The sequence below is a fragment of the Bos mutus genome, chromosome 1 (genome assembly GCF_027580195.1).
Source record: "Bos mutus isolate GX-2022 chromosome 1, NWIPB_WYAK_1.1, whole genome shotgun sequence".
Classification (NCBI taxonomy): domain Eukaryota; kingdom Metazoa; phylum Chordata; class Mammalia; order Artiodactyla; family Bovidae; genus Bos; species Bos mutus.
The window spans coordinates 40,639,060-40,664,674 of NC_091617.1; the positions used below are offsets into that span (position 1 = coordinate 40,639,060).

The following is a 25,615-nucleotide window of genomic DNA, read 5'->3' on the forward strand; positions in this document are numbered from 1 at the left end:
TTTGTTTGAAAGTTTAGAATATTATCTTAAATAATATACATTAAAGAGTGAAGTGAAGTGAAAGTTGCTCAGTCATGTTTGACATTTTGTGACCCCATGGACTATAGCCTACGAGGCTCCTCTATCCATGGAATTCTCCAGGCAAGAATACGGAGTGCATTGCCATTTCCTTCTCCAGGAGATCTTCCCAACCCAGGGATCAAACCCAGCCTTCCCTCATTACAGGCTGATTCTCTACTGTCTAAGCCACCAAAGAGTAACAGACTTAAATACAAACTATTTTAAAATAAATGATATTAAGATACATATATATCCAAACTTTGTATATGACCCATGCAGAAAAAGATGAGAAAGAAGATATGAATAAGTGCAAAATAAAAAATTAATGAAACTGAATCAAGAAGAGTGTATTTAATTTATAAAATCAAAATCCAGTGTTTCTGAAGACTGATAAAGTAAGCAAGCTTGACAGGAAGGAGGAAAATGATATTTATGAAAGAGATTTTCAATGATAAGTCAAGCCTAATTGTAAATTTAGATCTATAAATGTAATGGATAATTTTCTGTTGATAAACAAAAATGAATAGGAAGAATATCTGAATATAGGATAAAATAATTTTAAAACATGGCCAAATATCTGTCCCTGAAATGATCTATCTCAATTGAGGTTTCAAGGAACAGATAATTACCATGTTATGTCAATTATTCTGGAACATTAAAAAATGAAAAAGTTTCATAATGTATTCCCTTAAATATAACCTAACTCAAATAGTACAACCAAATATTGATAATAAAAAGGAAAAAATAAGAAAACTCTAGGCCAAGATCATTAAAAGAGAGGTATAAAAATTCTGTTTGAAGTATTTTCAAATTGAATCAAAGACTACAATAAAAATTTTAGAACTATATTATAACCATATGTTAACAAGTAGGGATTATCTTAGGAATGCAAAGATAGTTATTCATAAGTATATAGTACATTAAGGTGAAAAATGTATAATTACTTTTGCAAATACAGATAAATTGTTTTATAACATTTAATACTCATTTCACATTTTAAAAGCATAATACAAACAAAATTATAGTGTAAGAAAAAAAGAAGAAAAGTTCTCACCTAGATACCTATTAAAAACCTAAATCAAACATAATAGTATTTAACAGTTATGCATTAACAGCTAATCTATTCAAGAAAAAAGAAAATCAGGCTGCTGCTTTTACTGCTGCTATGTGGTATTCTACAAAAGATCTCTGCATTGCAATAAGACAAGATAAATAAGGGACTTGATTTTTTATACAGCAAGCACTTATAGATTTACTTATATAGGTCTTGCATATTTCTTGTCATAAACTATAAGGTTTTTGTTGCTATGGTAAATGGAATATTTTAAAATACAATTTTACTGGGCATTGCTAGTGTATAAGAAAGTAACTGATAATTGTATGTTGGCTAACTAATTGACTTATTAGTTCTAAATATTTTCAGTTAATCTTCTATGGATTGCTAGGTAGACAGTCATAATTAGCAGAGAGAAAATAACAGCTTATTACAGCTCAGTCACTAGGAGAGTCATTTTCCACATATTAAAAAGAAATATTATTTTTAAAGTTTAGTAAGACAATTAACTTAGACTTTAGGAAGAGCCTGTGTACCATATGGTTTGCCTAGAGTAGAATAAGATTCTCTCTCTAAAGAACTCTTAAAAAGAAATAGATTAATACTTCTTTGGAATGAATCAAATAAACTGATACAAGAACGGAAATGGATGACTTTTTGGAACTATAAACTCTTTTATAATTATGTCTATCTTACAGACACAATATAACTTCAGTTCCTGGACTCGCACAGCTCATTCTGATGCTCTATTTTACAAATCCTGCAATTGGAGTGCACTGGGAGTTGGTGACTCTCAAAGAACATTAAAAGATCTCATTCTAATTAAATTCAAAAACAAACTGAAGAACCAAGCACAATGCCCTTGTATTAATTTTAGGGAAGCTGTCCTTTCCAGAAACTAATATCTTTGTTTCAACTTCAACAGCACGTGAGAATCCACATTAGTAATCAGGAAATTACAACATCAAAGTAAAAATATGAAAAATCTTAAGAAATCTTTCAGCCAGGGTACGATAAGTTCCTACCCCCACATAAGCTTCATTCTTGTAATAATGACCTTTAAAATAAAAGCAACCAAATTCAGTATCCCTCTTCTTTGGAAAATAATTATTAAACTCTGACAGGATCTAGTACACAAGCTTTCCTTTAACTGGAGGTCATGTGAAATGACTTCATGTAAGTAAAATATTTTCAGATTTGTTTATACCATTGTTTAGACAACAAGATTCTTTGATAAACTTTCAAAAGTTATGTTTCTAGGCTATGCAGTTCTCGCTTTGTCAGGAAAAATATTCTGCTACAGATCATGTTCTAAATGTGGTTTTAATTTGTTTAGTTTTGAGAAGATTATTGTGGAGACATTTCAAGAGTCTTCTACCATGAATTTGTTGATGGATTGTGTGTATGCGTGAGAGAGAGAAAGACAGAGAGACAGAGATGCAGAGTGAAAAAGACAGATACAAAAATGAAAAGAGACAAACAACAAAAAATAATTAAGCTAGGGGTCCCCAACCCTCAAGCCAAGAACTGCGGCTGGTCCCTGACCTGTTAGAAAGCAGGCCACACAGCAGGCGGTGAGCAGTGGGTTAACAAGCAAAGCTTCATCTACATTTGCAGCCACTCTCCGTCACTCACATTACTGCCTGAAGATCAGCAGTGGCATTAGATTATTAGACTATTAGATTGTCATAAAAGCACAGATTCTACTATGAATTGTGCATGTGAGGGATCTAGGTTGCACACTCCATCCCCTACACCTAAGTCCGAAGAAAAATTGTCCTCCATGAAACCAGACCCTGGTGCCAAAGAGGTTGGAGACCACTAACTTAGAGGACCCCAAGCAGAGCTATTAATATCTACTTTTTTAAAAAATTTTCTTTCTTTTTTTTTTTTTTTTTTTATTTTTTTAAATTTTATTTTATTTTTAAACTTTACATAATTGTATTAGTTTTGCCAAATATCAAAATGAATCCACCACAGGTATACATGTGTTCCCCATCCTGAACCCTCCTCCCTCCTCCCTCCTCCCTCCCCATACCATCCCTCTGGGTCGTCCCAGTGCACTAGCCCCAAGCATCCAGTATCGTGCATCGAACCTGGACTGGCATCTCGTTTCATACATGATATTTTACATGTTTCAATGCCATTCTCCCAAATCTTCCCACCCTCTCCCTCTCCCATAGAGTCCATAAGACTGTTCTATACATCAGTGTCTCTTTTGCTGTCTCATACACAGGGTTAAATTTTCTTAGGAATCTATAGCTTCAGTCTTCTATCCAGCAGAACAGGAACTTTACCATTGGCTTAATTAGGACATTGATATTAAAAAATAATGATTGTGGTAGTAGAATGCTAATTTTTAATACTACTTTTCCCTATTCCTGATGACTGAAACTTGGCATGACTTGAAAGGATAAAGAAAAATCCAACAATGCTTTAATCTGTCCTCTTAGTGCTGTTCTGTGTATAAAGCCATGCAGGGTACCATTGTACATCAAAAATTCTAGAAGAATCTCCTGGACGTTATCAAGCAAATTCTATTCCCAGCCCCAAATAGAAATAATATGCTTTGAAAGATTGGGTGAATTATTAATATAAGCCCCTTGGAATTTCATGAAATCTGTCCATATGACATAATATCAAAATAGAAAAAAAACTAAATAGATGTGTTAACCTTAATAGAAAATAACTTTATCTTTGATATTACTACTCGAAATTTTCAATGTTGAGAATTCTTGCTGCCACTGAGGAACTTTTATTTAAAAATATTCTAATGCCATCAAATCATTACTATCTGGTTCACAGTTCAGTTCAACTCAGTTCAGTGACTCAGTCGTGTCCAACTCTTTAGGACCCCGTGGACTGCAGCACACCAGGCCTCCCTGTCCATCACCAACTCCAGGAGTTTACTCAAACTCATGTCCCGCTTCACAGTCCACCATAAATTTAAAGTTATTTCTAGTGATTAGATAACCAAGAACATAAAGTGTGTAAAAATAACCTTGGCTCAAAGTCTAATTTATAAGCATTTTTGTGCTACATGTATCTGCCTGACTTGGGGATAGTGAAAAATCACAACTTTAACAGAAGCCGCTGACTAGTTATGTGACTTGCTTTAGTAAGTGACTTATTCTTTCTGGACCTGTTCCATCATATGCTAAGTGAGACCAAAAATATTACTAGTTCTTCTTGCCATAAGATTATTATGAGTATTACATAAAGAATGTGTGTGAAAATACCTTGAAAATTGTAAAGCATTGCACAAATCATGGCTGTTACCTTATGACTGCTGATATATATGTAGATCTATATGTCTGTAGCAAAATCTCTACAACATAACTTTTAACCACATGTATAATCAAATTAGTTTAAAATTTAAGAAAAAAAACTTATAGAAATCCATTTAGACCCAAAGACTTTATATGTGTGAGTGTATGTGTGTGTGTGTGATCAGCCAAATACTTTAAGAGAAAGCAAACCAGTTAAAAAGTGACCCAGAAGGATGGTATGGGGAGGGAGGAGGGAGAAGGGTTCAGGATGGGGAACACATGTATACCTGTGGCAGATTCATTTTGATATATGGCAAAACCAATACAATATTGTAAAGTTAAATAAAATAAAATTAAAAGAAAAAGAAATAGAACAAGAACAAGTCAGTTAAAAAAAAAAAAAAAGTGACCACTTTATGGGCCTATTGAATCTTCTTCCATAAGGGGGACTGGGAAACCCAAGAGAATAAGATGAGGCATGATGAGAATCAGTCACAACAGGGGAGAGCAGGCTTATATTTCTGACATAAAAATTACAGAATATAATTGCTTAGGTAGATCTTTGATAATTATGTAAGCCAAATCTACTATAGTGCCCTAGAACCTTACCCTAGTGAGCATTCAATAAACGTCAGTGGAATGAATGAATTTTCTGCATGAGCAAATGAACATCCTGGAGGTGACTTACCAAGGTACATAATAGAAGCAGAACCCAAATTGAGCCCAGGACAGGAGAATTCCAACCCAGAATTATTTACATGCAGCCTTCTGTTGATACAGATCACATTACCTTTGGTTGCAGAAAGATACAGCCTTAATGACTAGACACCTGAGCCTATTTTCTTTTCACTAAATTAGGTTTCAAATTGAATGCTAAGAGGGTCCAGACTCTAGTAAGAACATCCCTGTTAATGACCATGAAAAATTGACTTGTATATAGATAAAGCTTAGAGCATTTCAGGTAAATGAAAGATTCAGTGTGACAATAAGATTAGACTCCCAGGAAAACTAGATTCTCAGAAGCTGGAAAGGGGCAATCTTGAGTCTAAGCTGCAGAATCTGCCCTTGAGAAGAAGACCTTAAATAAATGTCTACATCTCTAGAGAATAACAGATGTGTATTTTGTTTGACAGTAAATGCCCTAGTTCTGGACTTTGTTTTTAGTATATGTGAATAACAATATATAAACAAGAAATACACATTTATTTTAGGAAATAAACAAGTATACACATTTATTTTAGGAAATGATATATATATATATCATTACATTAAGTGCATTGCTACTAAACGTTTTGTCCCACAACTGATAGTATTAGTCATGCTCATCCAAGGGGAAATAGTGCAAAAACTGTTTCATGTTCAGCCAATAAGCATAAGTACATAAGACTGCCAGCATTATCTTACCACAGTCCAGTGTACTTTGCAACCCATGGGGTTATGCCTTTGGAGCTTCATTTAATGTCATTTATTTACTGCCTGACAACCTGTTTTGACCCTTAAAAGTGTGCAAATAATAACCTTGGTTTGGCCACAAAGACTAAAAAATAGTATTTTTTTGGAAAATAGTAAATTCCTAGAACTGGTTAATAATATATCATGAAAACTTATAAAGTACAGTAGTGCAATACTTAGAAATTTGTAGACTTACACTGTATTTGAAAAGATACACTGACAGTGAGTTAAGCATGAAATGTAAGAAGTTAGAAGACAGCATAATTAATACGAAGAAAGAAAATAATTTATATTAAGATAAGATATTAAATGAAATAGAAAGCATAGAACGATAGAGAGATAAAGCCAAAAGTTGGTTCAAGCCTCTGGAAAGCTTGATCAAGAAAGCGAGTACTAAAATTGAATAATATTTAGAATGAGAAGACTTTACTATGGATTTAACAAGGATGAAGAGCTTGTAAGATAGTATTATGAACAGTGGAATATATTACCTAGAAAAGTTGAAGACATAAGTATCATACAAATAGCAATTCCATATTGTACAAACTCTAGAAAAACTCTCATACATCCCTTATTCAGGCATATTCAGAACTGAGCCCTCCTGGATCTGTGGCAAAGCACCATCTCTACCTGCTCACAGCTACTTTGAACTGGAGTTGCTGTGCCACAGAAAGGGAATTAAGCAAAATTACTCTGGGACAGTAGTGCCCTATGCTTGTCATGGACAAGTGCTGACTTGGTTTCCCAAGAGCTTGGAAACACCAGGAGGAGAGAGGGCTGCAATGCCCTGGACGGAGGAACTCTCGTGAGTTGAAAGGTGAAATATTCTCCTCTTCTATTTAAGAATGAACAGTCATCCAAAAGTTTTTCCAAACTTCTACCAGAAACAGGATCTTCTCTTCCAGTAGTGCATGCTCAGTTGCTCAGTCATGTCCTACTCTTTGCCACCCCGTGGACTGTAGCCCACCAGGCTCCTCTGTCCTTGGATTTCCCAGGCAAGAATACTAGAGTGGGTTGCCATTTCCTGCTCCGGGAGATCTTCCTGACCCAGGGACTGAAGCCACATCTCTTGCATCGCCTGCATTTGCAGGTGGATTCTTTACTTTTGTGCCACCGGGAAAACTTTTTTCTCCACAGTATGGGAATTAAGCCCCATAATTATTAATATCTTGATCATAGAAAGCTTCTTCTTTAAGGCCTTAGCAGATAATTACTGCCATTTATAGACTTTATTTTCTTGGATTTTTAGCAGGCAGATATTTATTTACTTTCTAATCTAGAAGTGACCGAGGGCTAAATATAAGTTGCAGTTTATCTGTTTTGTCCTTTTACTTGAAGTGTTGCTATTGTTAACACTCATTTATCTTTGTACTTTGTGTTTAATAAACAGTTCTATTTGGAGTTAGATGACAAATGCAGTTCCTCAGCTAGACAGAGAATAACCATGTAGCATGTAAAGTTCTGACAAATATAGCCATAAAGTTTAAAAATGACTTTTAAGATAAGGAATTTTTTCAAAAGTAGCATAAGGAAAATTATTTTCATAGTTACAAATCTTGTAGCATCACTGGCCAATAAATGCAGTTTGATACATTCTGTTTGTGGATTTTTATAACTTTGTTTGTTAATCTGGAAGATCTCCTGGACAACAGATGTTTTCAGGCAAAGGCTAAATGGGATCTTGATGGAATATCAAGACAGATCAAATATAAGCATCAAATGAGTGATTTAATTAATGGTCTTGAAAGTTATTTATATCTCTGAGAATCTCTAGCTACATTACAATGAGAATAGTAGAGAATTAATTCAAGGACCTGGTGGCCTAATTTGACCTATGAATTTAGAAGAGTTGTTCATATATATTTTTTTCAGCTACCCTGTTAGAACACCATAAAGTTATTGAACAGTAACACTATACAAAAACAGAATTGAGTTTAATGTGTTCCCAGGACCAGCCTATCATGAACAGTCTTAAAGGCACAAGTAAATTTTTCTCAGGTTGTGGACAAGACAAACCACTTAAGACCCTGAGTGACTAGGGCATTCAGTTAGTTGCAGTTCCTGTTAGTGAGGAGTTAGCTGCAGGTCACCAGGAACCAAGCCTCCAGTCCTGCCTGATTTCTCAGGTATGCTGTCTTTTGTACTGTTCTCTGTTTTTGATGCTCCCTCGTGGACAGACTGTGTAAAATCTACCTCACAATCATTATGTATCTTGTACATCTTTACAAAATAAACTGTGGTATTTTTTTCAGAAAAGTATATTCTCCCTCAAAAGAAAATTTTCATCATTTTGTGTCTTAAGTTGCATTAATTCAGTGTTACTACTGGGGAATCACTGAGTTTCAGAACAGCGCATTTGATTTGGGATAAAAGATTTCAAACTTTAAAAAACAATTAATTTATTTTTCCTTTTACCCACAGGTCTACCCACGGATAGCGCCGGCATTTTGGCACTACCTGCGGGTAGAAGTGAGTAGCGGGTACTTGAATTCTCCCACCCTTGTTCCTTGCACTCTGCTGGTGTGGTCTGACCTAATGTGCCCATTTGTTTAAGATGCAGTTGCCATTCTGTGTACACGTGGTCTCACGTCACCACCATTCCTTAGAGTTGGGTCAGAAATCCAAATCGCCAAAAATACAAATAAAGTTTATGTAAAATAATCATCATTCTCAATAAATTTCCAAATCAAGACCATATCATATGCATCATAATTGATAAATAACTAAATGCCAAATTATGGAGAACCATGCTTGTACCACTTTTTAATCAATATTTTTGATAGAGCATAATTCCTCAGCTTAATTTTGCAGTGTCTACAGGTAAAAGTAGAATAACTGCTTCATTCCCTTTCTCTTCTTTTCTTTGTCCCCAGGAGCATGAGCAACTCACCTATTCCTCCACAAGGTCCAAGGCCCCCAGTGTCATCATCACAGGTCTCAAGCCAGCCACCAAGTACATTTTTCATATCCGAGTGAGGACTGCAGCAGGATACAGTGGCTACAGTCAGAAGTTTGAGTTTGAAACAGGAGATGAAAGTAAGTTTCATACAAAAGTGTAAAGTAAGTTGTTAATTTAAGTGTGGTTTCAGTCTGTCCTGGTAGCTGAAAATCTGATGTCCCAAATTTTGAATAGTCTTATTGAGCAGAACTCTATTCATGTAAATACTCATAGTCATTTCAGTTAATGTGTCGGGGCTATCATTAAATATTTCTATGAAATGCCTTGCTCTATCACAACTGTAATGTAGCCCAAATACGTCTCTTTATGCAGAATTCATCATTCAGACCATAACATAGTGAGTCTCAATGGATGGTGTTTGCCTAACTGTTCGCCAATCTCGGCATCATAACATGATACTAATGAATACTTGGAAGAGAGTAAAGCCATGAGCAAATGATTTTAGCAGTTAGTTCAAAATTCTGCAGCTTTGGCTTATTCAATTCAGTTCAGTTTAGTCACTCAGTCACGTCCGACTCTTTGAGACCCCGTGGACCATAGATGCCAGGCCTCTCTGTCCATCACCAATTCCCTTATATTAGATCAATAAAAACAGTGGTCAAGAGACAAACTCCACCGAAATGCACTTAAATTCAAATGTAGGTGCATTGGCTTGATTAGAAACTCAATTTCATAGCCTCAAATTTAATATATAGTATGCTTGGGGCTGGTGCACTGGGATGACCCAGAGGAATGGTATGGGGAGAGAGGTGGGAGGGGGGTTCAGGATAGGGAACATGTGTACACGTGTACACATTCTATAGAATTTTTATAATTCTTATATAAGAATTTTTATATTAAATTTGCTATTATTGAATTCTTATATAAATATAGGTATTTTAACAATGATAGAAACATGTTTTTACTGTAATTAAATAGTTAAATATTTTTCCATTGAAGTACATAGCAAAAACCATGTATATCATCCTTATAAAGATAGCAATGTGATGGATTTCTAAAATAATAAAAAAAAAATCAATGATGGAGCTGGGTTTAGAATGAACATGACATTTAATGCTATGTTACATGACTTTGGAACACCTTACTCTCCTTATCTTTCATTTTGCTTTTTAATATATTGAGGCTATGAAATTACCACAGCTTTCTTATCTATTCGTCTGCTGATGGAAACCTAGGTTGCTTCCATGTCCTGGCTATTATAAACAGTTCTGTGATGAACATTGGGGTACATATGCTTATATCCTCCTCTAGGAGTTTTATAGTTTCTGGCCTTACCTTTAGATCTTTAATCCATTTTGAGTTTATTTTTGTGTATGGTGTTAGAAAGTGTTCTAGTTTCATTCTTTTACAAGTGGTTGACCAGTTTTGCCAGCACCACTTGTTAAAGAAATTGTCTTTTCTCCATTGTATATTCTTGCCTCCTTTGTCAAAGATAAGGTGTCCATAGGTGCGTGGATTCATCTCTGGGCTTTCTATTTTGTTCCATTGATCAATATTTCTGTCTTTGTGCCAGTACCATACTGTCTTGATGACTGTGGCTTTGTAGTAGAGCCTGAAGTCAGGTAGGTTGATTCCTCCAGTTCCATTCTTCTTTCTCAAGATTGCTTTGGCTATTCGAGGTTTTTTGTATTTCCATACAAATTGTGAAATCATTTGTTCTAGCTCTGTGAAAAATACCGTTGGTAGCTTGATAGGGATTGCATTGAATCTATAGATTGCTTTGGGTAGTATACTCATTTTCACTATATTGATTCTTCAGATCCATGAACAGGATATATTTCTCCATCTATTAGCGTCCTCTTTGATTTCTTTCACCAGTGTTTTATAGTTTTCTATATATAGGTCTTTAGTTTCTTTAGGTAGATATATTCCTAAGTATTTTATTCTTTTCATTGCAATGGTGAATGGAATTGTTTCCTTAATTTGTCTATTTTCTCATTATTAGTGTATAGGAATGCAAGGGATTTCTGTGTGTTGACTTTATATCCTGCAACTTTACTATATTCATTGATTAGCTCTAGTAATTTTCTGGTGGAGTCCTTAGGGTTTTCTATGTAGAGGATCATGTCACCTGCAAACAGTGAGAGTTTTACTTCTTCTTTTCCAATTTGGATTCCTTTTATTTCTTTTTCTGCTCTGATTTCTGTGGCCAAAACTTCCAAAACTATGTTGAATAGTAGTGGTGAAAGTGGGCACCCTTGTCTTGTTCCTGACTTTAGGGGAAATGCTTTCAATTTTCACCATTGAGGATAATGTTTGCTGTGGGTTTGTCATATATAGCTTTTATTATGTTGAGGTATGTTCCTTCTATTCCTGCTTTCTGGAGAGTTTTTATCATAAATGGATGTTGAATTTTGTCAAAGGCTTTCTCTGCATCTATTGAGATAATCATATGGCTTTTATTTTTCAATTTGTTAATGTGGTGTATTACATTGATTGATTTGCGGATATTGAAGAATCCTTGCATCCCTGGGATAAAGCCCACTTGGTCATGGTGTATGATCTTTTTAATGTGTTGTTGGATTCTGATTGCTAGAATTTTGTTAAGGATTTTTGCATCTATGTTCATCAGTGATATTGGCCTGTAGTTTTCTTTTTTGTGGGATCTTTGTCAGGTTTTGGTATTAGGGTGATGGTGGCCTCATAGAATGAGTTTGGAAGTTTACCTTCCTCTGCAATTTTCTGGAAGAGTTTGAGTAGGATAGGTGTCAGCTCTTCTCTAAATTTTTGGTAGAATTCAGCTGTGAAGCCATCTGGACTTGGGCTTTTGTTTGCTGGAAGATTTCTGATTACAGTTTCAATTTCCGTGCTTGTGATGGGTCTGTTAAGATTTTCTGTTTCTTCCTGGTTCAGTTTTGGAAAGTTGTACTTTTCTAAGAATTTGTCCATTTCTTCCATGTTGTCCATTTTATTGGCATATAATTGCTGATAGTAGTCTCTTATGATCCTTTGTATTTCTGTGCTGTCTGTTGTGATCTCTCCATTTTCATTTCTAATTTTATCGATTTGATGTTTCTCCTTTTGTTTCTTGATGAGTCTGTCTAATGGTTTGTCAATGTTATTTATCCTCTCAAAGAACCAGCTTTTGGCTTTGTTGATCTTTGCTATGGTCTCTTTTGTTTCTTTTGCATTTATTTCTGCCCTAATTTTAAAGATTTCTTTCCTTCTACTAATCCTGGGGTTCTTCATTTCTTCCTTTTCTACTTGCTTTAAGTGTGGAGTTAGGTTATTGATTTGATTTCTTTCTTGTTTCTTGAGGTGAGCCTGTATTGCTATGAACCTTCCCCCTAGCACTGCTTTTACAGTGTCCCACAGGGTTTGGGTTGTTATGTTTTCATTTTGATTTGTTTCTATGCATATTTTTATTTCTTTTTTGATTTTGTCTGTGATTTGTTGGTTATTCAGCAGCGTGTTGTTCAGCCTTCATATGTTGAAATTTTAATAGTTTTTCTCCTGTAATGGAGATCTAATCTTACTGCATTGTGGTAGAAAGATGCTTGGAATGATTTCAATTTTTTTGAATTTACCAAGGCTAGATATATGACCCAGGATGTGATCTATCCTGGAGAAGGTTCCATGTGCATTTGAGAAAAAGGTGAAATTCATTGTTTTTGGGTGAAATGTCCTATAAACATCAATTAGGTCTAACTGGTCTATTTTATCATTTAAAGTTTGTGTTTCCTTGTTAAATTTCTGTTTAGTTTATCTATCCATAGGTGTAAGTGGGGTATTAATGTCTCCCACTATTATTGTGTTATTATTAATTTCCCCTTTCATACTTGTTAGCATTTGTCTTACATATTGTGGTGCTTCTATGTTGGATGCATATATATTTATAATTGTTATATCTTCTTCTTGGATTGATCCTTTGATCATTATGTAGTGTCCTTCTTAGTCTTTTTGCACAGTCTTTGTTTTAAAGTCTATTTTATCTGATATGAGTATTGCTACTCCTGCTTTCTTTTGGTCTCTATTTGTGTGAAATATCTTTTTCCAGCCCTTCACTTTCAGTCTGTATGTGTCCTTTGCTTTGAAGTGTGTCTCTTGTAGACAACGTATATAAGGGTATCGTTTTTGTATCCATTCAGCCAGTCTTTGTCTTTTGGTTAGGACATTCAACCCATTTACATTTAAGGTAATTATTGATAAGTATGATCCCATTGCCATTTACTTTATTGTTTTGGGTTCGAGTTTATACACCCTTTATGTGTTTCCTGTCTAGAGAAGATCCTTTAGCATTTGTTGGAGAGCTGGTTTGGTGGTGCTGAATTCTCTCAGCTGTTGCTTGTCTGTAAAGCTTTTGATTTCTCCTTCATATTTGAATGAGATCCTTGCTGGGTACAGTAATCTGGGCTGTAGGCTATTTTCTTTCATCACTGTAATATGTCCTGCCATTCCCTCCTGGCCTGAAGAGTTTCTATTGAGAGATCAGCTGTTATCCTTATGGGAATCCCCTTGTGTGTTATTTGTTGTTTTTTCCTCGCTGCTTTTAATATTTGTTCTTTGTGTTTGATCTTTGTTAATTTGATTAATATGTGTCTTAGGGTGTTTCGCCTTGGGTTTATCCTGTGTACTTGCTGGGTTTCTTGGACTTGGATGATTATTTCCTTCCCCATTTTAGGGAAATTTTCAATTATTATCCCCTCAAGTTATTTTCTCATGGTCTTTCTTTTTGTCTTCTTCTTCTGGGACTCCTATGATTTGAATGTTGGGGTATTTAACATTGTCCCAGAGGTCTCTGAGATTGTCCTCATTTCTTTTAATTCGTTTTTCTTTTATGCTCTCTGATTCATTTATTTCTACCATTCTATCTTCTACCTCACTAATCCTATCTTCTGCCTCCGTTATTCCACTCTTGGTTCCCTCCAGAGTGTTTTTTATATCATTTATTGCATTATTCATTATATATTGACTCTTTTTTAATTCTTCTAGGTCCTTGTTAAACCTTTCTTGCATCTTCTCAATCCTTGTCTCCAGGCTATTTATCTGTGGTTCCATTTTGTTTTCAAGATTTTGGATCATTTTCACTATCATTATTTGGAATTCTTTATCAGGTAGATTCCCTATCTCTTCCTCTTTTGTTTGGTTTGGTGGGCATTTATCCTGTTCCTTTACCTGCTGGGTATTCCTCTGTCTCTTCATCTTATTTATATTGCTGTGTTTGGGGTGGCCTTTCTGTATTCTGGAAGTTTGTGGAGTTCTCTTTATTGTGGAGTCTCCTTACTCTGGGTAGGGTTCTACGGGTGGCTTGTCAAGGTTTCCTGGTTAGGGAAGCTTGTGTCAGTGTTCTGGTGGGTGGAGCTGTATTTCTTCTCTCTGGAGTGCAATGAAGTGACCAGTAATGAGTTATGAGATGTCAGTGGGTTTGGAGTGACTTTGGGTAGCATGTATATTGAAGCTCAGAGCTATGTTCCTGTGTTGCTGGAGAATTTGCGTGGTATGTCTTGCTCTGGAACTTGTTGGCCCTTCGATGGTGCTTGGTTTCAGTGTAGGTATGGAGGTGTTTGATGATCTCCTGTCAATTAATGTTCCCTGGAGTCAGGAGTTCTCTGGTGTTCTCAGGATTTGGACTTAAGCCTCCTGCTTCTGGCTTTCAGTCTTATTTTTACAGTCGCCTCAAGACTTCTCCATCTATATAGCACCAATGATAAAAACATCTAGTTCAATGTTGAAAAGTTTCTCCACAGTGAGGGACACCCAGAGAGGTAGAGTTACATGGAGAAGAGAAGAGGGAGGAGGGAGATAGAGATGATCAGGATGAGATGAGGTGGAATCAAAAGAGGAGAGAGCAAGCTAGCCAGTAATCACTTCTCTTTGTGCCCTCCACAGACTGGATCCCTCAGAGATGTTCACGGAGTTACACAGAGAAGAGAAGTGGGAGGAAGGAGACAGAGGTGGCCAGGAGGATAAAGGGGGGAATCAAAAGGAGCGAGACAGATCTAGTCAGTAATCAGTTCCCTAAGCGTTCTCCACAGTCTGGAACACACAAAGAGATTCACAGAGTTGGGCAGAGAAGAGAAGGGGGAGGGAGGAGATAGAGGCAACCTGGTGGAGAAAAATGAGAGTCCAAAGGGGGAGATAGCAATCAGGCCAGTGATCTCGCTCCCAAGTAAAAATGGGTAATGAGGATTGGGTTCTTAAAGGTGCAAAATTGATAACAAATACCAAAAAGCAAAGATTAAAAATCTAGAGTAGAGGTTGGATTTTCAAAAATACAAAATTAAAGAAAAAACAAAGTCACAAGGATTATAAAGTATATATATATGAAGTTTGCTTTAAAAAATAGGGTCTCTCTCTTTTTTTTTTTTTTTGCAAAGTAATAGTAGGTTATAAAAATGAAAATTAAAGGAGTAATAGAGGACTTATAAATAAAAAAATTGAAGAATGATAGTAAAAATATATCTAGGATGTTCTCTTGTGTTGTTGTGAGCAGTGTGGGGTCAGTTCATTTTCCGATAGTTCCTTGGTCCAGCTTATATTTCTCTAGAGCTATAGGCCCCTTCCTATGTAGTCAGTACTAACTACGGTGTTTTAATCCATTGCACCTGTCACTTCCAAGGAGGTTCCCTCTGTTTTAGTTTCTGTTTGCTGGTCTCTTCAGTGTCTAATTTCCACCCTGACACAGGGGGCAGTGGTGGACACTTTTTTAGGCTCACTTGTTCAATCATGCTGTGGGGAGGGAGGGACACTGCAAATGAATAACACTGGCATGTGCTCACAGTGTCTCGGCCACACTGGGTGTGTGCTTTCCCCGTCTACACTGCTGAGGCTCTAGGTTGCTCTGCCTGGAACTGTCTGAGGCTGGCCCTGGGTTGTATGCACTTCCCAGGTCTAAGCCACTCAGGTTCAGGCACTCTGGTAGTCCCCAGAGGTGCAGACTCAGTTGGGCCTGCGTTTTGTGCCCTTCCCAGGTCTGAGCAGCTCAGGTGACCAGGTGTTTAGCGAGCACAGTCTCTGCGACTTATTGCCTCCCCTGTCCCTGCCGCTTGGTTTTCTGGGTGTACAACCGGCGCACCTTCTCAGGCAGATGTTGACCGTCTAGAATCCCAAGAAGTCTTGGTTAGCAACAAAGCCTGTGTGCAGTTTGGTAGATAAGGCCTCTCTGGGGGCGCAATTGCCCCCTTCCGGCTCTAGCTGCCCTCGCCTGCCTATCACCAGGCAGGGGGATGGGCCAGGCTAGCTCTGCTCAGTCCTTTGTTCTGTGAGCAGGCCTGATGGTGTCTTAGGTTAGGGCTTTTTGCGTAGCTTTAGTCAGTCCTTTGTTCTGTGAGCGGGCCTGGCGGTGTCTTGCTACTGCTACTGCTGCTGCTGCTAAGTCGTTCCAGTCGTGTCCGACTCTGTGCGACCCCGTAGATGGCAGCCCACCAGGCTCCACCATCCCTGGGATTCTCCAGGCAAGAGTACTGGAGTGGGGTGCCATTGTGGTGTCTTAGGTTAAGGCTTTTCGTGTGATAGCTATCCCACAGTCTGGTTTGCTATCCCAAATTAGTTCCCTCAGATTGCCCTCAGGGCATTCAGGCCTGGTCCTTACTCTAAACAATGCAGCCCGCGCCTCCCTGCCCCACCCCCGCTTGCTAATGGTGGATGCAGGCGTCTGCACTGCTTCTCCGCTGGGGGTGTTACTGTTGGGCACATAATCTGTGGGTTTTAATTATTTACTTATTTTTCCTCCTGGTTATGTTGCCCTCTGTGGTTCCAAGGCTCGCCACAGACTCAGCAGTGAGAGTGTTTCTGGTGTTTGGAAACTTCTCTCTTTTTTAAGACTCCCTTCCCGGGATGGAGCTCCATCCCTACCTCTTTTGTCTCTCCTTTTTTCTTTTATATTTTTTCTTACCTCCTTTCGAAGACAATGGGCTGCTTTTCTGGGTGCCTGATGTCCTCTGCTGGCATTCAGAAGTTTTTTTGTGGAATTTACTCAGTGTTCAAATGTTCTTTTGATGAATTTGTGGGGGAGAAAGTGGTCTCCCCGTCCTATTCCTCTGCCATCTTAGGACCGCCCCCTGTAACTCATTTTAGAAACTAAGGTAGCTTTATCCAAATCTGATAATCAATATGTGGAGGTGCAGGATTAAACCCTTAGATGCGCCTGACAGCAGCAGACAGCAAAAGTCATGTTCTGAATTACTGACTTATAAATGTCATGAAAGTGACTTTTATTCTACCCTTGAAGAGACATAGTGTTTGAGACGAGCCTAGAAAAATATGTGTGTGTAAACCTGGATTTTGGGTGCATAGAGTGACTCTCAAGTCAATTTACAGCCTGAAGGAAAATCATTTAAAGGATCATTTTTTATCTGGTTAGCTTTAAATTGCATTTTCAAAGCATGCTGTTTATATCTAGAAGAGAGTTTCAGTGAATTATGTCATAGTAGGGTATGGGTAGGTTTACTATAAATTTAGGAATATAATGATATTAATCCCAACTGACAGCATCAGTCTTTTTCTCTATACACTCTCCTCGGGCATCTTTAAATCTTTATAGCTTTTGTTTTTCTTTACTACTGTCTGAACTATTGTAATGTCAACTTTCTTTTTAAGTTCTCTCTTGTGTATTCTGTTTAATTAACTGACTCTATAATGCTTAGAGATGGGGTGTGAAGTGGGGAGGTGAGATTAGTTACTCTCTCATTTGATACAGGTTCAGATTTTTTTTGAAGTAGGTAAAATAGTTTACAATGTAATCCTCTTTAGCCATATCTATTGTACTTTGTTCAACATTTAGTTTACTAAAAACTAATGAGACAGTAATGTAAAATAAGAAATAATTCCTTTCAAAATCATAATGTTCTGAATTAATTACTTGTGCTCTACAAACACAGTACAAGAGCTATCACTGTGATTCTTCTTGCTGTTTTAGACCAGTGGTTGGATTTTTTTTTTAGAGTCAGAATATACGAGTGAAAACTGACCAGCATGGTGAAAGAGTACTAATTATGACTGGTGGCACTATAAAAAGAGCCTCCCTGAACTATAGCTATCGGGATCCCCTTTTCCTAAGTCTATAGAACAACTTCAGTATATATGTTGTACAGGAAGAGAGAAAGGATTGATAGATCTATGGATAAGTAGGTAGAAAGTCAATCATATTTAGTTAGAAAAGGAAAGCCTTTTATGTTTTGATACTAATATTCCATGTCTGCCAGTCTCTCTTAGGACTAATAACATGTAGCTAAATATTTTAAATAATATTTCACTAATAGCATTTATTGAATGGTTAATATGTACAGGTCTCTTTATTAGGCACTGTAATTGAACCACCCCCCCCCCATCTTCTTGGAATAGATTTAACAAATTACAATAAAATACAGAATCGGTAGTAACAAATAAGAACATATGGATATTCTATGAGGATCTTTTGGAAAGATAGGTGAAGGATAGATAGGTGTTAGTTACAAGCTCTCTAATAAAAGAATTTTCTCAAAGTTAATGTAAAATCCATATTATGCTCCAAAGTATCAAACACACACACGCACACCCTACACAGTAGTCAAGTACAGGCCTTTTTGGCTTATATGGATAAAACAAGAGAAATTTTTATCTGCCTCATATTAGTTTTTATTTCCGAGCTTATTTTTCTGGAGAAAATGTGCTTCTTTCAACAAAGAAAATAAAATTGAAAGAAAAGAAACAACAAAGAAAATAAAATTGAAAAGCTATTTACATAGCCATTAATGTTATCCATATTCTTACAAACTGCTTGACAAACCATATTTGATTCAATATTAATAAAATCTGTGAAAATCACACCTACATTGTTAGAAATAAGTAATTTAATGATAACTAAATAAAGAGTTTGTTTTTATTTAAAACACCACCAATATTTATCTGATGTTCAAATACTTTTTTTTAGGTTCATTTTTGAAACCAAAATAAGATATATCCTGCTATATTGCAGTCAAATTAAACATTTTACTTATATACTATAAGAGAGCTTGTGAAGCTGTCAAAAGGTAGGTGAACCCATAGCTTGGAGCCAATTTTTGAAAGAATACTGGGACTTTACATGTAATTTACCTCTTCCATTGTCTTAATGGTTATTCAGATGATCCAGGAGACTTAATACACAGTCAGCATATAAACAATTCAATTCTTTTCCCCTAAAAGATTAATTATACATTAAATTTTAACAAAATGTAAATTTACGTTTTCCACTGTAAGCTACCTGAAGCACTTTTATAGCACAAAAGCCATATCTGTAAATATTTTACACTATTATTTACCAAAAGTAGTAATGATGGACTAGATTTATATCACTTAAATAACCACATAAAAATCATTATGATCAGCATTAACTAACCCAAGTATAAATTATTGAATCATGGTGTTTCAAATTAGAACCTTCTGTCTTACATGTTTATACAAAAAGTGTTACATAGATACAAATGAATAAATTTAATAGCTTAGTTATTTTGAAAACATCCACAAAATTTAGCTATTTTAGTATGTTTTCATATTTAAGCAATTTGACTAGCTTTAACAATTTATGGATGGGAAATGATCCTGAAAATTAAGGTGCAAGACTGTGTTTCTAATTTCTTCCTTAATCTATTTTTCATGCCCTCATTTGACTAATTTTTGTACTAAACTTTCTACACACTTAAAAACTACAAATCATTAGATATATTCTACTGAGCAATATGTGAATTTCTCAACAAATATTCCAGTCTTTTCTCATCTAATCCAAATTGACATCATTTCTGTCCTATCTCCCTGTAGTTCACATACACCCTAGGAAAATATATAAATGCTTCATACATGAAATTTTTTGACTGTTTATCATATCTAAACTGCATCTGTGAGTTCCAACTGGAAGATTTAGAAACCTATCACATTCAAAATGGTCAGTCCGCTCACATGCTACCCCACCTAAAGTGTTTTTGATCAGTCCAGTAACAAATAATCACTCTTTCCTCAGACTTTCTATGATATTTTATTGTGTGAGGGCTTAATTCTTCACTACGTTGTTACCTCCTTGAGGTCCAGAACTGTAACCTGTGGATCTTTGTGTCTCATAAAACGTCTTATGCATAATTTCTAATACACATTTAATTAAATATATGAAGAATGTATAATTTCAAAATATGGAAGAATAGCATATTGTCTGCCAGTCAAAAAGAAAAGAATAAAATATTTTTCTTTCCCACAGTAAGCAATACTGCTTGCTATATTTTGGATAATAAGCTATAACTGATTTGAATGGTGTAGAAATACGATGTATGCCTTTTTAGTTACAAATTAATTGTTAGTATAAAGTTTGGAGGCATTTGAAGTAGAGTAAAATGACTTTTTTGTTCTTAAATAGATTTTCCTCCTTAAACACCTTTTAAAAAATCTCTATTATATTTGATTCAGTCTATTTGTTGAAACCCAATCTGGACTACTTTAATTATCAAGGATGAAATTGGCTACATCATTATTAACAGGCACTAGAAATTTGGGGGTGATTATTAATGGTAAAGCATGAAGCAGAAAGAGGACCAGCTGACCCTGGTGGAGTAATAAAAAGTTAATTAATCAGGCAGGAGGCAGATTTCATATTTATGAGTCTTCTCAGAGGAGGATGAATTCCAGTATATGAGACTTTAATTTGAAATAATTTTCAATCAATAGTACACTTTCAATGTTGGCAACCATAGCTATCTAAATGCAAACATCAGTAGGAAAGGAAAATTTTCTAGCAGTTAGGTTGTCTGAATATAAATTTCCTACCTTATGATACAATGAAAACTTCTCATAAGATTTTTTGCTTAAGCTAGCTAGATGCTTTTTCAGCATGTCATAAAAGAAATCCATACTTTGGTGATAGAAGTTTAAGGTAACTTCTAACGTTTATATTTTATAACAACAGGTCATATTTATTGAGTTATAATTAGGCATCAAATACTATTTAATTGTTTATGGCTACTAATATACTTACAACTTTTGAAGGGGATGCTATTATCAGGCCTATTCTATGGATTGGAAAACTGAAATATAAAGTTGTGTAACTTACCAGGTCCCCACAACTAGTAAGTGTTGAAATGGGGATATTCCGGCATCAGGTCCTTTTCATGCTCAGAATTTGGACTGAGTTCCCTTTCTACCCATTCAGTGTTTTTACTTTTCTTGTTCAGGTTGCTCACTACTTCTAATTTTCTACATGATTGTTTTTTATTCTTACCTCCAATTCTCCACCCTCCTTTAATTAATAATATTCCTCCTTAAAATAATATGTGATTGATTTTCAGAAGACTGTAATTATTGACAAATCATTATGCATTAACTTCAGAGGGTTATGTGTGTTTTAAAATAGATTTATCGATTAATGCACATTTGGTAGACCTAATATGGCACTATACAGGGTCAAAATGATGCAGTCAGTTTGATCCTTAAATGTGCAGAGACTTGATGAAGAGTAACTATTTGCATAGAAAATAGAAGTCTCTTTTTAAGAAGCCTGCATTGACAAAAAAAGATTTTTTTTTTCAGTTTTACATGGATCCAATAAAGATTTTAAATGATGAGAACCTGGCTTATGTACTATAAAACAGATTGAAAGCCTTAATATGAAAAATATTAAAGATTATAAGTTTGCTAAATGGGCTGGAAAGAAAATCATTAACTATTAACAGGTACTTAGAAGTTGTAAAATGTGTATATCAATGTGCAATGTTACAATTTGGATCAAATCTAAAGGGGAATGAGCAATCAGTGATGGATCTATTTCTTAGAATATAGTTTTTAATGCAATAACCTATAGCAACATAAACAAAAGTATTATTTCTTTGGGATATAAGCTGTCATTCCTTGACCGGAATGTTTGTTTTTTTTTTTTTAATCAAGAGCCATTTCCTATTCATTTTTGTGCCTTATGTATTGCTTTGCATGTGCCTGGAAATACAGAAAAGAAATACAAAGATAAATAATATACATTCTCTGTCTTTCAGCTCACAACGAACCTCACTAGAAGCTCTCATAACCGAGTTCCTTATTTATGTCATTTCTAAAGTCTAATTTTAATTTGACTTGATTTGAGATAAGATGGATTTTTTCCTATCAGCCATCATATAAATTGCCTAAATTTTTCTGTCAAGCTATTCAACTTTACAACCTTGAATTCTTTAACAGAGCAAAAAGTGTTCTTAAGACAGCTCAAATTGCTCTAAATTTAGTGAAAAATATATTCCACATGTAATACTTGGAGATTTAGAATCATTCTTTCAGCTACACAAATCAGCTTTATTGACTTATGTTGTGAAGTGGCTTTTTTTTTTTAATGTCATATTTTAGTTGTTGGAAAAGCATCAAGGGCAAAGTTAAGAAAGCCTAATCTCTTAATATAACCATATGGAACCTATCCAGAACTACAGATATGATTCTTAATTATGGTTGACCTCTCACCCTCATCTGATGCATGATCATGCACTATTCTCAAGGCGGGGTTTAATTGTGATGTTCAGTTATTGCTTCTATAATGCATTTAGGGTAATTCCAGCTAGCATAGGGTGATGTCCAATGGCAATACATAGATGTGGCTCTTACAGCAAAGGTAGAAATACATGATGTTGGGATCAAAGTGTCCTTTAGAAGCCACGGGCTTCAAAGGTGATACAACCCAGAGCCTTGGTTCTTTCCATAACTTTATTTCCTATTTCTCGATTGAATTCTATCCACCTGGTAATCTGTCACTTTCAGAGCGCCCCCCCAAAAAAATGTGAGTTGAATAAAAGAGTTGTCAAAATGTCCAAGTCAGGTGAAAAGTACTTTATGTAAAATATATAAATACTAAACATTATCTGCCAATGTCAAAACATAAATATAAACATAGTTTGAATTTTATTTGCCACAGTACCAATATGCAGTAAAAAATAACTTTAAATAATCTAATGCAACATCTTTTAACTATTAACCCAACATAAGGCATCTATCTGTTTTTGCCTTTATCGTATGGTGAAGTCACAATACTGAATGGACAGATATTTATAAAATAAACCCAGCCAGCTCTACCATGGACACTGTGAAGAATTAAGAAGCAGCTTAAGTATTTGTGTTACACGGGACTTTTTCAAGGGAAACAGTAGTTCAGTTAATTTAAATTGAGTAACAGGAATTCTTGGCAAAATAACAGGAGCCATTTAAAAGATTTAGCTGTGTATGCACAAATCTGAGCAAGACATGCATGAGTGCGTTACTGACTATGCCACAGGCAAAGGAGCAAAGCATGGCAACCTTGCCACCAGATATAAAAGAGCTGATTCATAACAAACTGAATTCCATATTCTCTTAAGTGTTTGGAACACTGAGCATCCTTTGAAAATGCTTTTGGACTATAAGTATATTTAAATTAAACAGTTATTTTATATGTGCTATATACAAAACAGGAAAGCAGATTGAATGATTTTTTCAACAGTTTCGACTCTTCTGTAAACAATAAACATTGCAATATAACTTACTGAAGTTAGCATACATATGTATATGTATATATTTTTATGTGTGTATGTGTGTGTGTGCATGCATGCTAAGTCACTTCAGTTGTGCCCAACTCTTTGTGACCCCATGGACTGTAGCCCACCAGGCTCCTCTGTCCATGAGATTCTCCAGGCAAGAATACTGGAGTGAATTGCCATGCCCTCTTCCAGGAGATCTTCCCACTCAGGGATAGAACCCGTTTCTTATGTCCCCTGCATTGGTAGGCAGGTTCTTTACCACTAGTGCCACCTGGCAAGTCCATATATGTGTATGCTGTGCTGTACTTGGTGGCTTAGTGGTGTCCAACTCTTTGCGACCCCATGAACTGTAGCCTACCAGGTTTCTCTGTCTATGGGGATTCTCCCAGCAAAAATACTGGAGTGGGTTGCCATGCCCTCCTCCAGGAGATCTTCCCAACCCAGGGATCAAACCCAGTTCTCCCGCATTGCTGGATTCTTTACTGTCAAAGACACCAGGGAAGTCCAAGAATAGAGTGGGTAGCCTATCCCTTCTCAAGGGGATATTCCCAACCCAGGAATTGAATTGGAGTCTCCTGCATTGCAGGCAGATTCTTTACCAGCGAGCTACCAGGGAAGCCCCACATATGTGTATCAGTTCAGTTGTTAAGTCAGGTCCGACTCTTTGTTACTCCATGGACTGCAGCACACCAGGCTTCCCTGTCTATCACCAACTCCCAGAGCTTACTCAAACTCACGTCCATTGAGTCGGTGATGCCATCTAACATCTCATCCTCTGTCATCCCCTTCTCCTCCTGCCTTCGATCTTTCTGAGAATCAGGTGCTTTTCTAATGAGTCAGTTCTTCACATCAGGTGGCCAAAGTATTGGAGTTTCAGCTTCAGCACCAGTCCTTCTAATGAATATTCAAGACTAATTTCTTTTAGGATTTACTGGTTTGATCTCCTTGCAGTCCCATATATACATATATAATATATTCATATATGATATACATATGTCCTACATTTATACACACTTCCTATCCTCATTCTGAGATGAAGGAATAATATTGGCAATGTTTCCAATGTTCTTGCATGAGTTTTTATCCTTAGAAGTAAGAGTTTATTTTTAACTTTGATACAAAGTTTGTTCCTAAATTTGACATAATGAGAAGGAAAGTAAAGGGTACTTGAAAGGAAGCAGCAGATGATAAAGCACACAGAAGAAAGTTCACTTGTTCAATTTATTTATTCCTTCACTCAATCAAAAAATATTAATAAGGGCAAGATATAGAGGCAAGCACTGGGAAGTCAAAGATGAGAAGAATAAAATTGTTCCTGGGTTTCACAAAAGCTAATTGAGAGGTTCAGAAAATTATACAAGGTTACAATACAGGGTTACATGTGACAGTTCAAGGAGCACACAGAGAAAAACCCAAATATGTCAAGAAAAGTTTCTAAAATAAAAAAAAAAATGCCCTGAAGGAGACTTTAAAGTTGGGGACTCTCTCCTGTGTGCAGATAGAGATGAAATTGTATCAGACTTTCTAGCAACAGAAAAAAATAATTCAATACGCTTAGGACTGTGGTCCTCCAAGTGTGAATGCTGCACCAGAAGCATCCAGCAACACCTGGGAAGATGTTAGAAATGCTCCTTTTCAGACCCTAATTCACACTTAGTGAATCAGAAACTCTGGGGCCCAGGGGTCAACCGAGCATTCTGTTTTAACAAGCCTTCCAAGTAATTTCAGTGCATGCTTTACTTAGAAAACCAGCAACTTCATCAGAGGGTACAAAGGATAGGGGTAAGGAATGACAGGCTGATAATCCTGGTATAGGAAATATAGGATAAGGGGCTGGATTCATAGGCAGGGGCCATATCATGGCATCTGTTTATTATCTTGCCACTGAAGCTAAAACCTTCCTGAGTTTTTATTTTTCTTCCAGTTATCTGTTGTTTTGGAGACAGAGAAGACTGTCTGAGCAAGCTTTCCATAACTGACTTTTCTAAAACCATTGCTAATACATCTGATTATTTCATCACCTTTACTTCATCCACCCTAAAAATAAATCCTTCCAAATATATATTCATTTTCATAACTATAGCTGTCATAACTTCCAAATTCCCTAGAGACGATTTTAGCTTTAAAAATTCACCCTTACAGAATGTGCTGGAATCTTGGGAATCATCCATTTAAATTCTAACACATGCTTGCTATCTGCTAGCATGTGAGTCTGCATATTTCTCCTTGACAGTTCATATTTGGTTTCTGGACTTTCAAGACACAGTGAATTATGACCTGCTCACCAGAGCCTCCTGAGAAAACTGGAACTGAGCCATCCTATGCCAAACTTTCATGAAAGTTGGTCAGTTGAAGAAGTCCTGGAAATTAAGTTATCTGGGACACTTCATGAATC

General features: G+C 36.1%; 1 protein-coding gene across 1 annotated transcript in view; it reads left to right on the top strand.

The window, feature by feature from the left end:
* The window catches only part of EPHA6 (EPH receptor A6), a 1,036,017-nt gene that overhangs the window by 679,787 nt on the left and 330,615 nt on the right, over window positions 1-25,615 (top strand). The window contains exons 7-8 of the mRNA XM_070368049.1: window positions 8,257-8,304; window positions 8,709-8,871. Coding sequence (XP_070224150.1) covers window positions 8,257-8,304; window positions 8,709-8,871 — 211 coding nt within the window. The remainder of the gene's footprint in view (window positions 1-8,256; window positions 8,305-8,708; window positions 8,872-25,615) is intronic.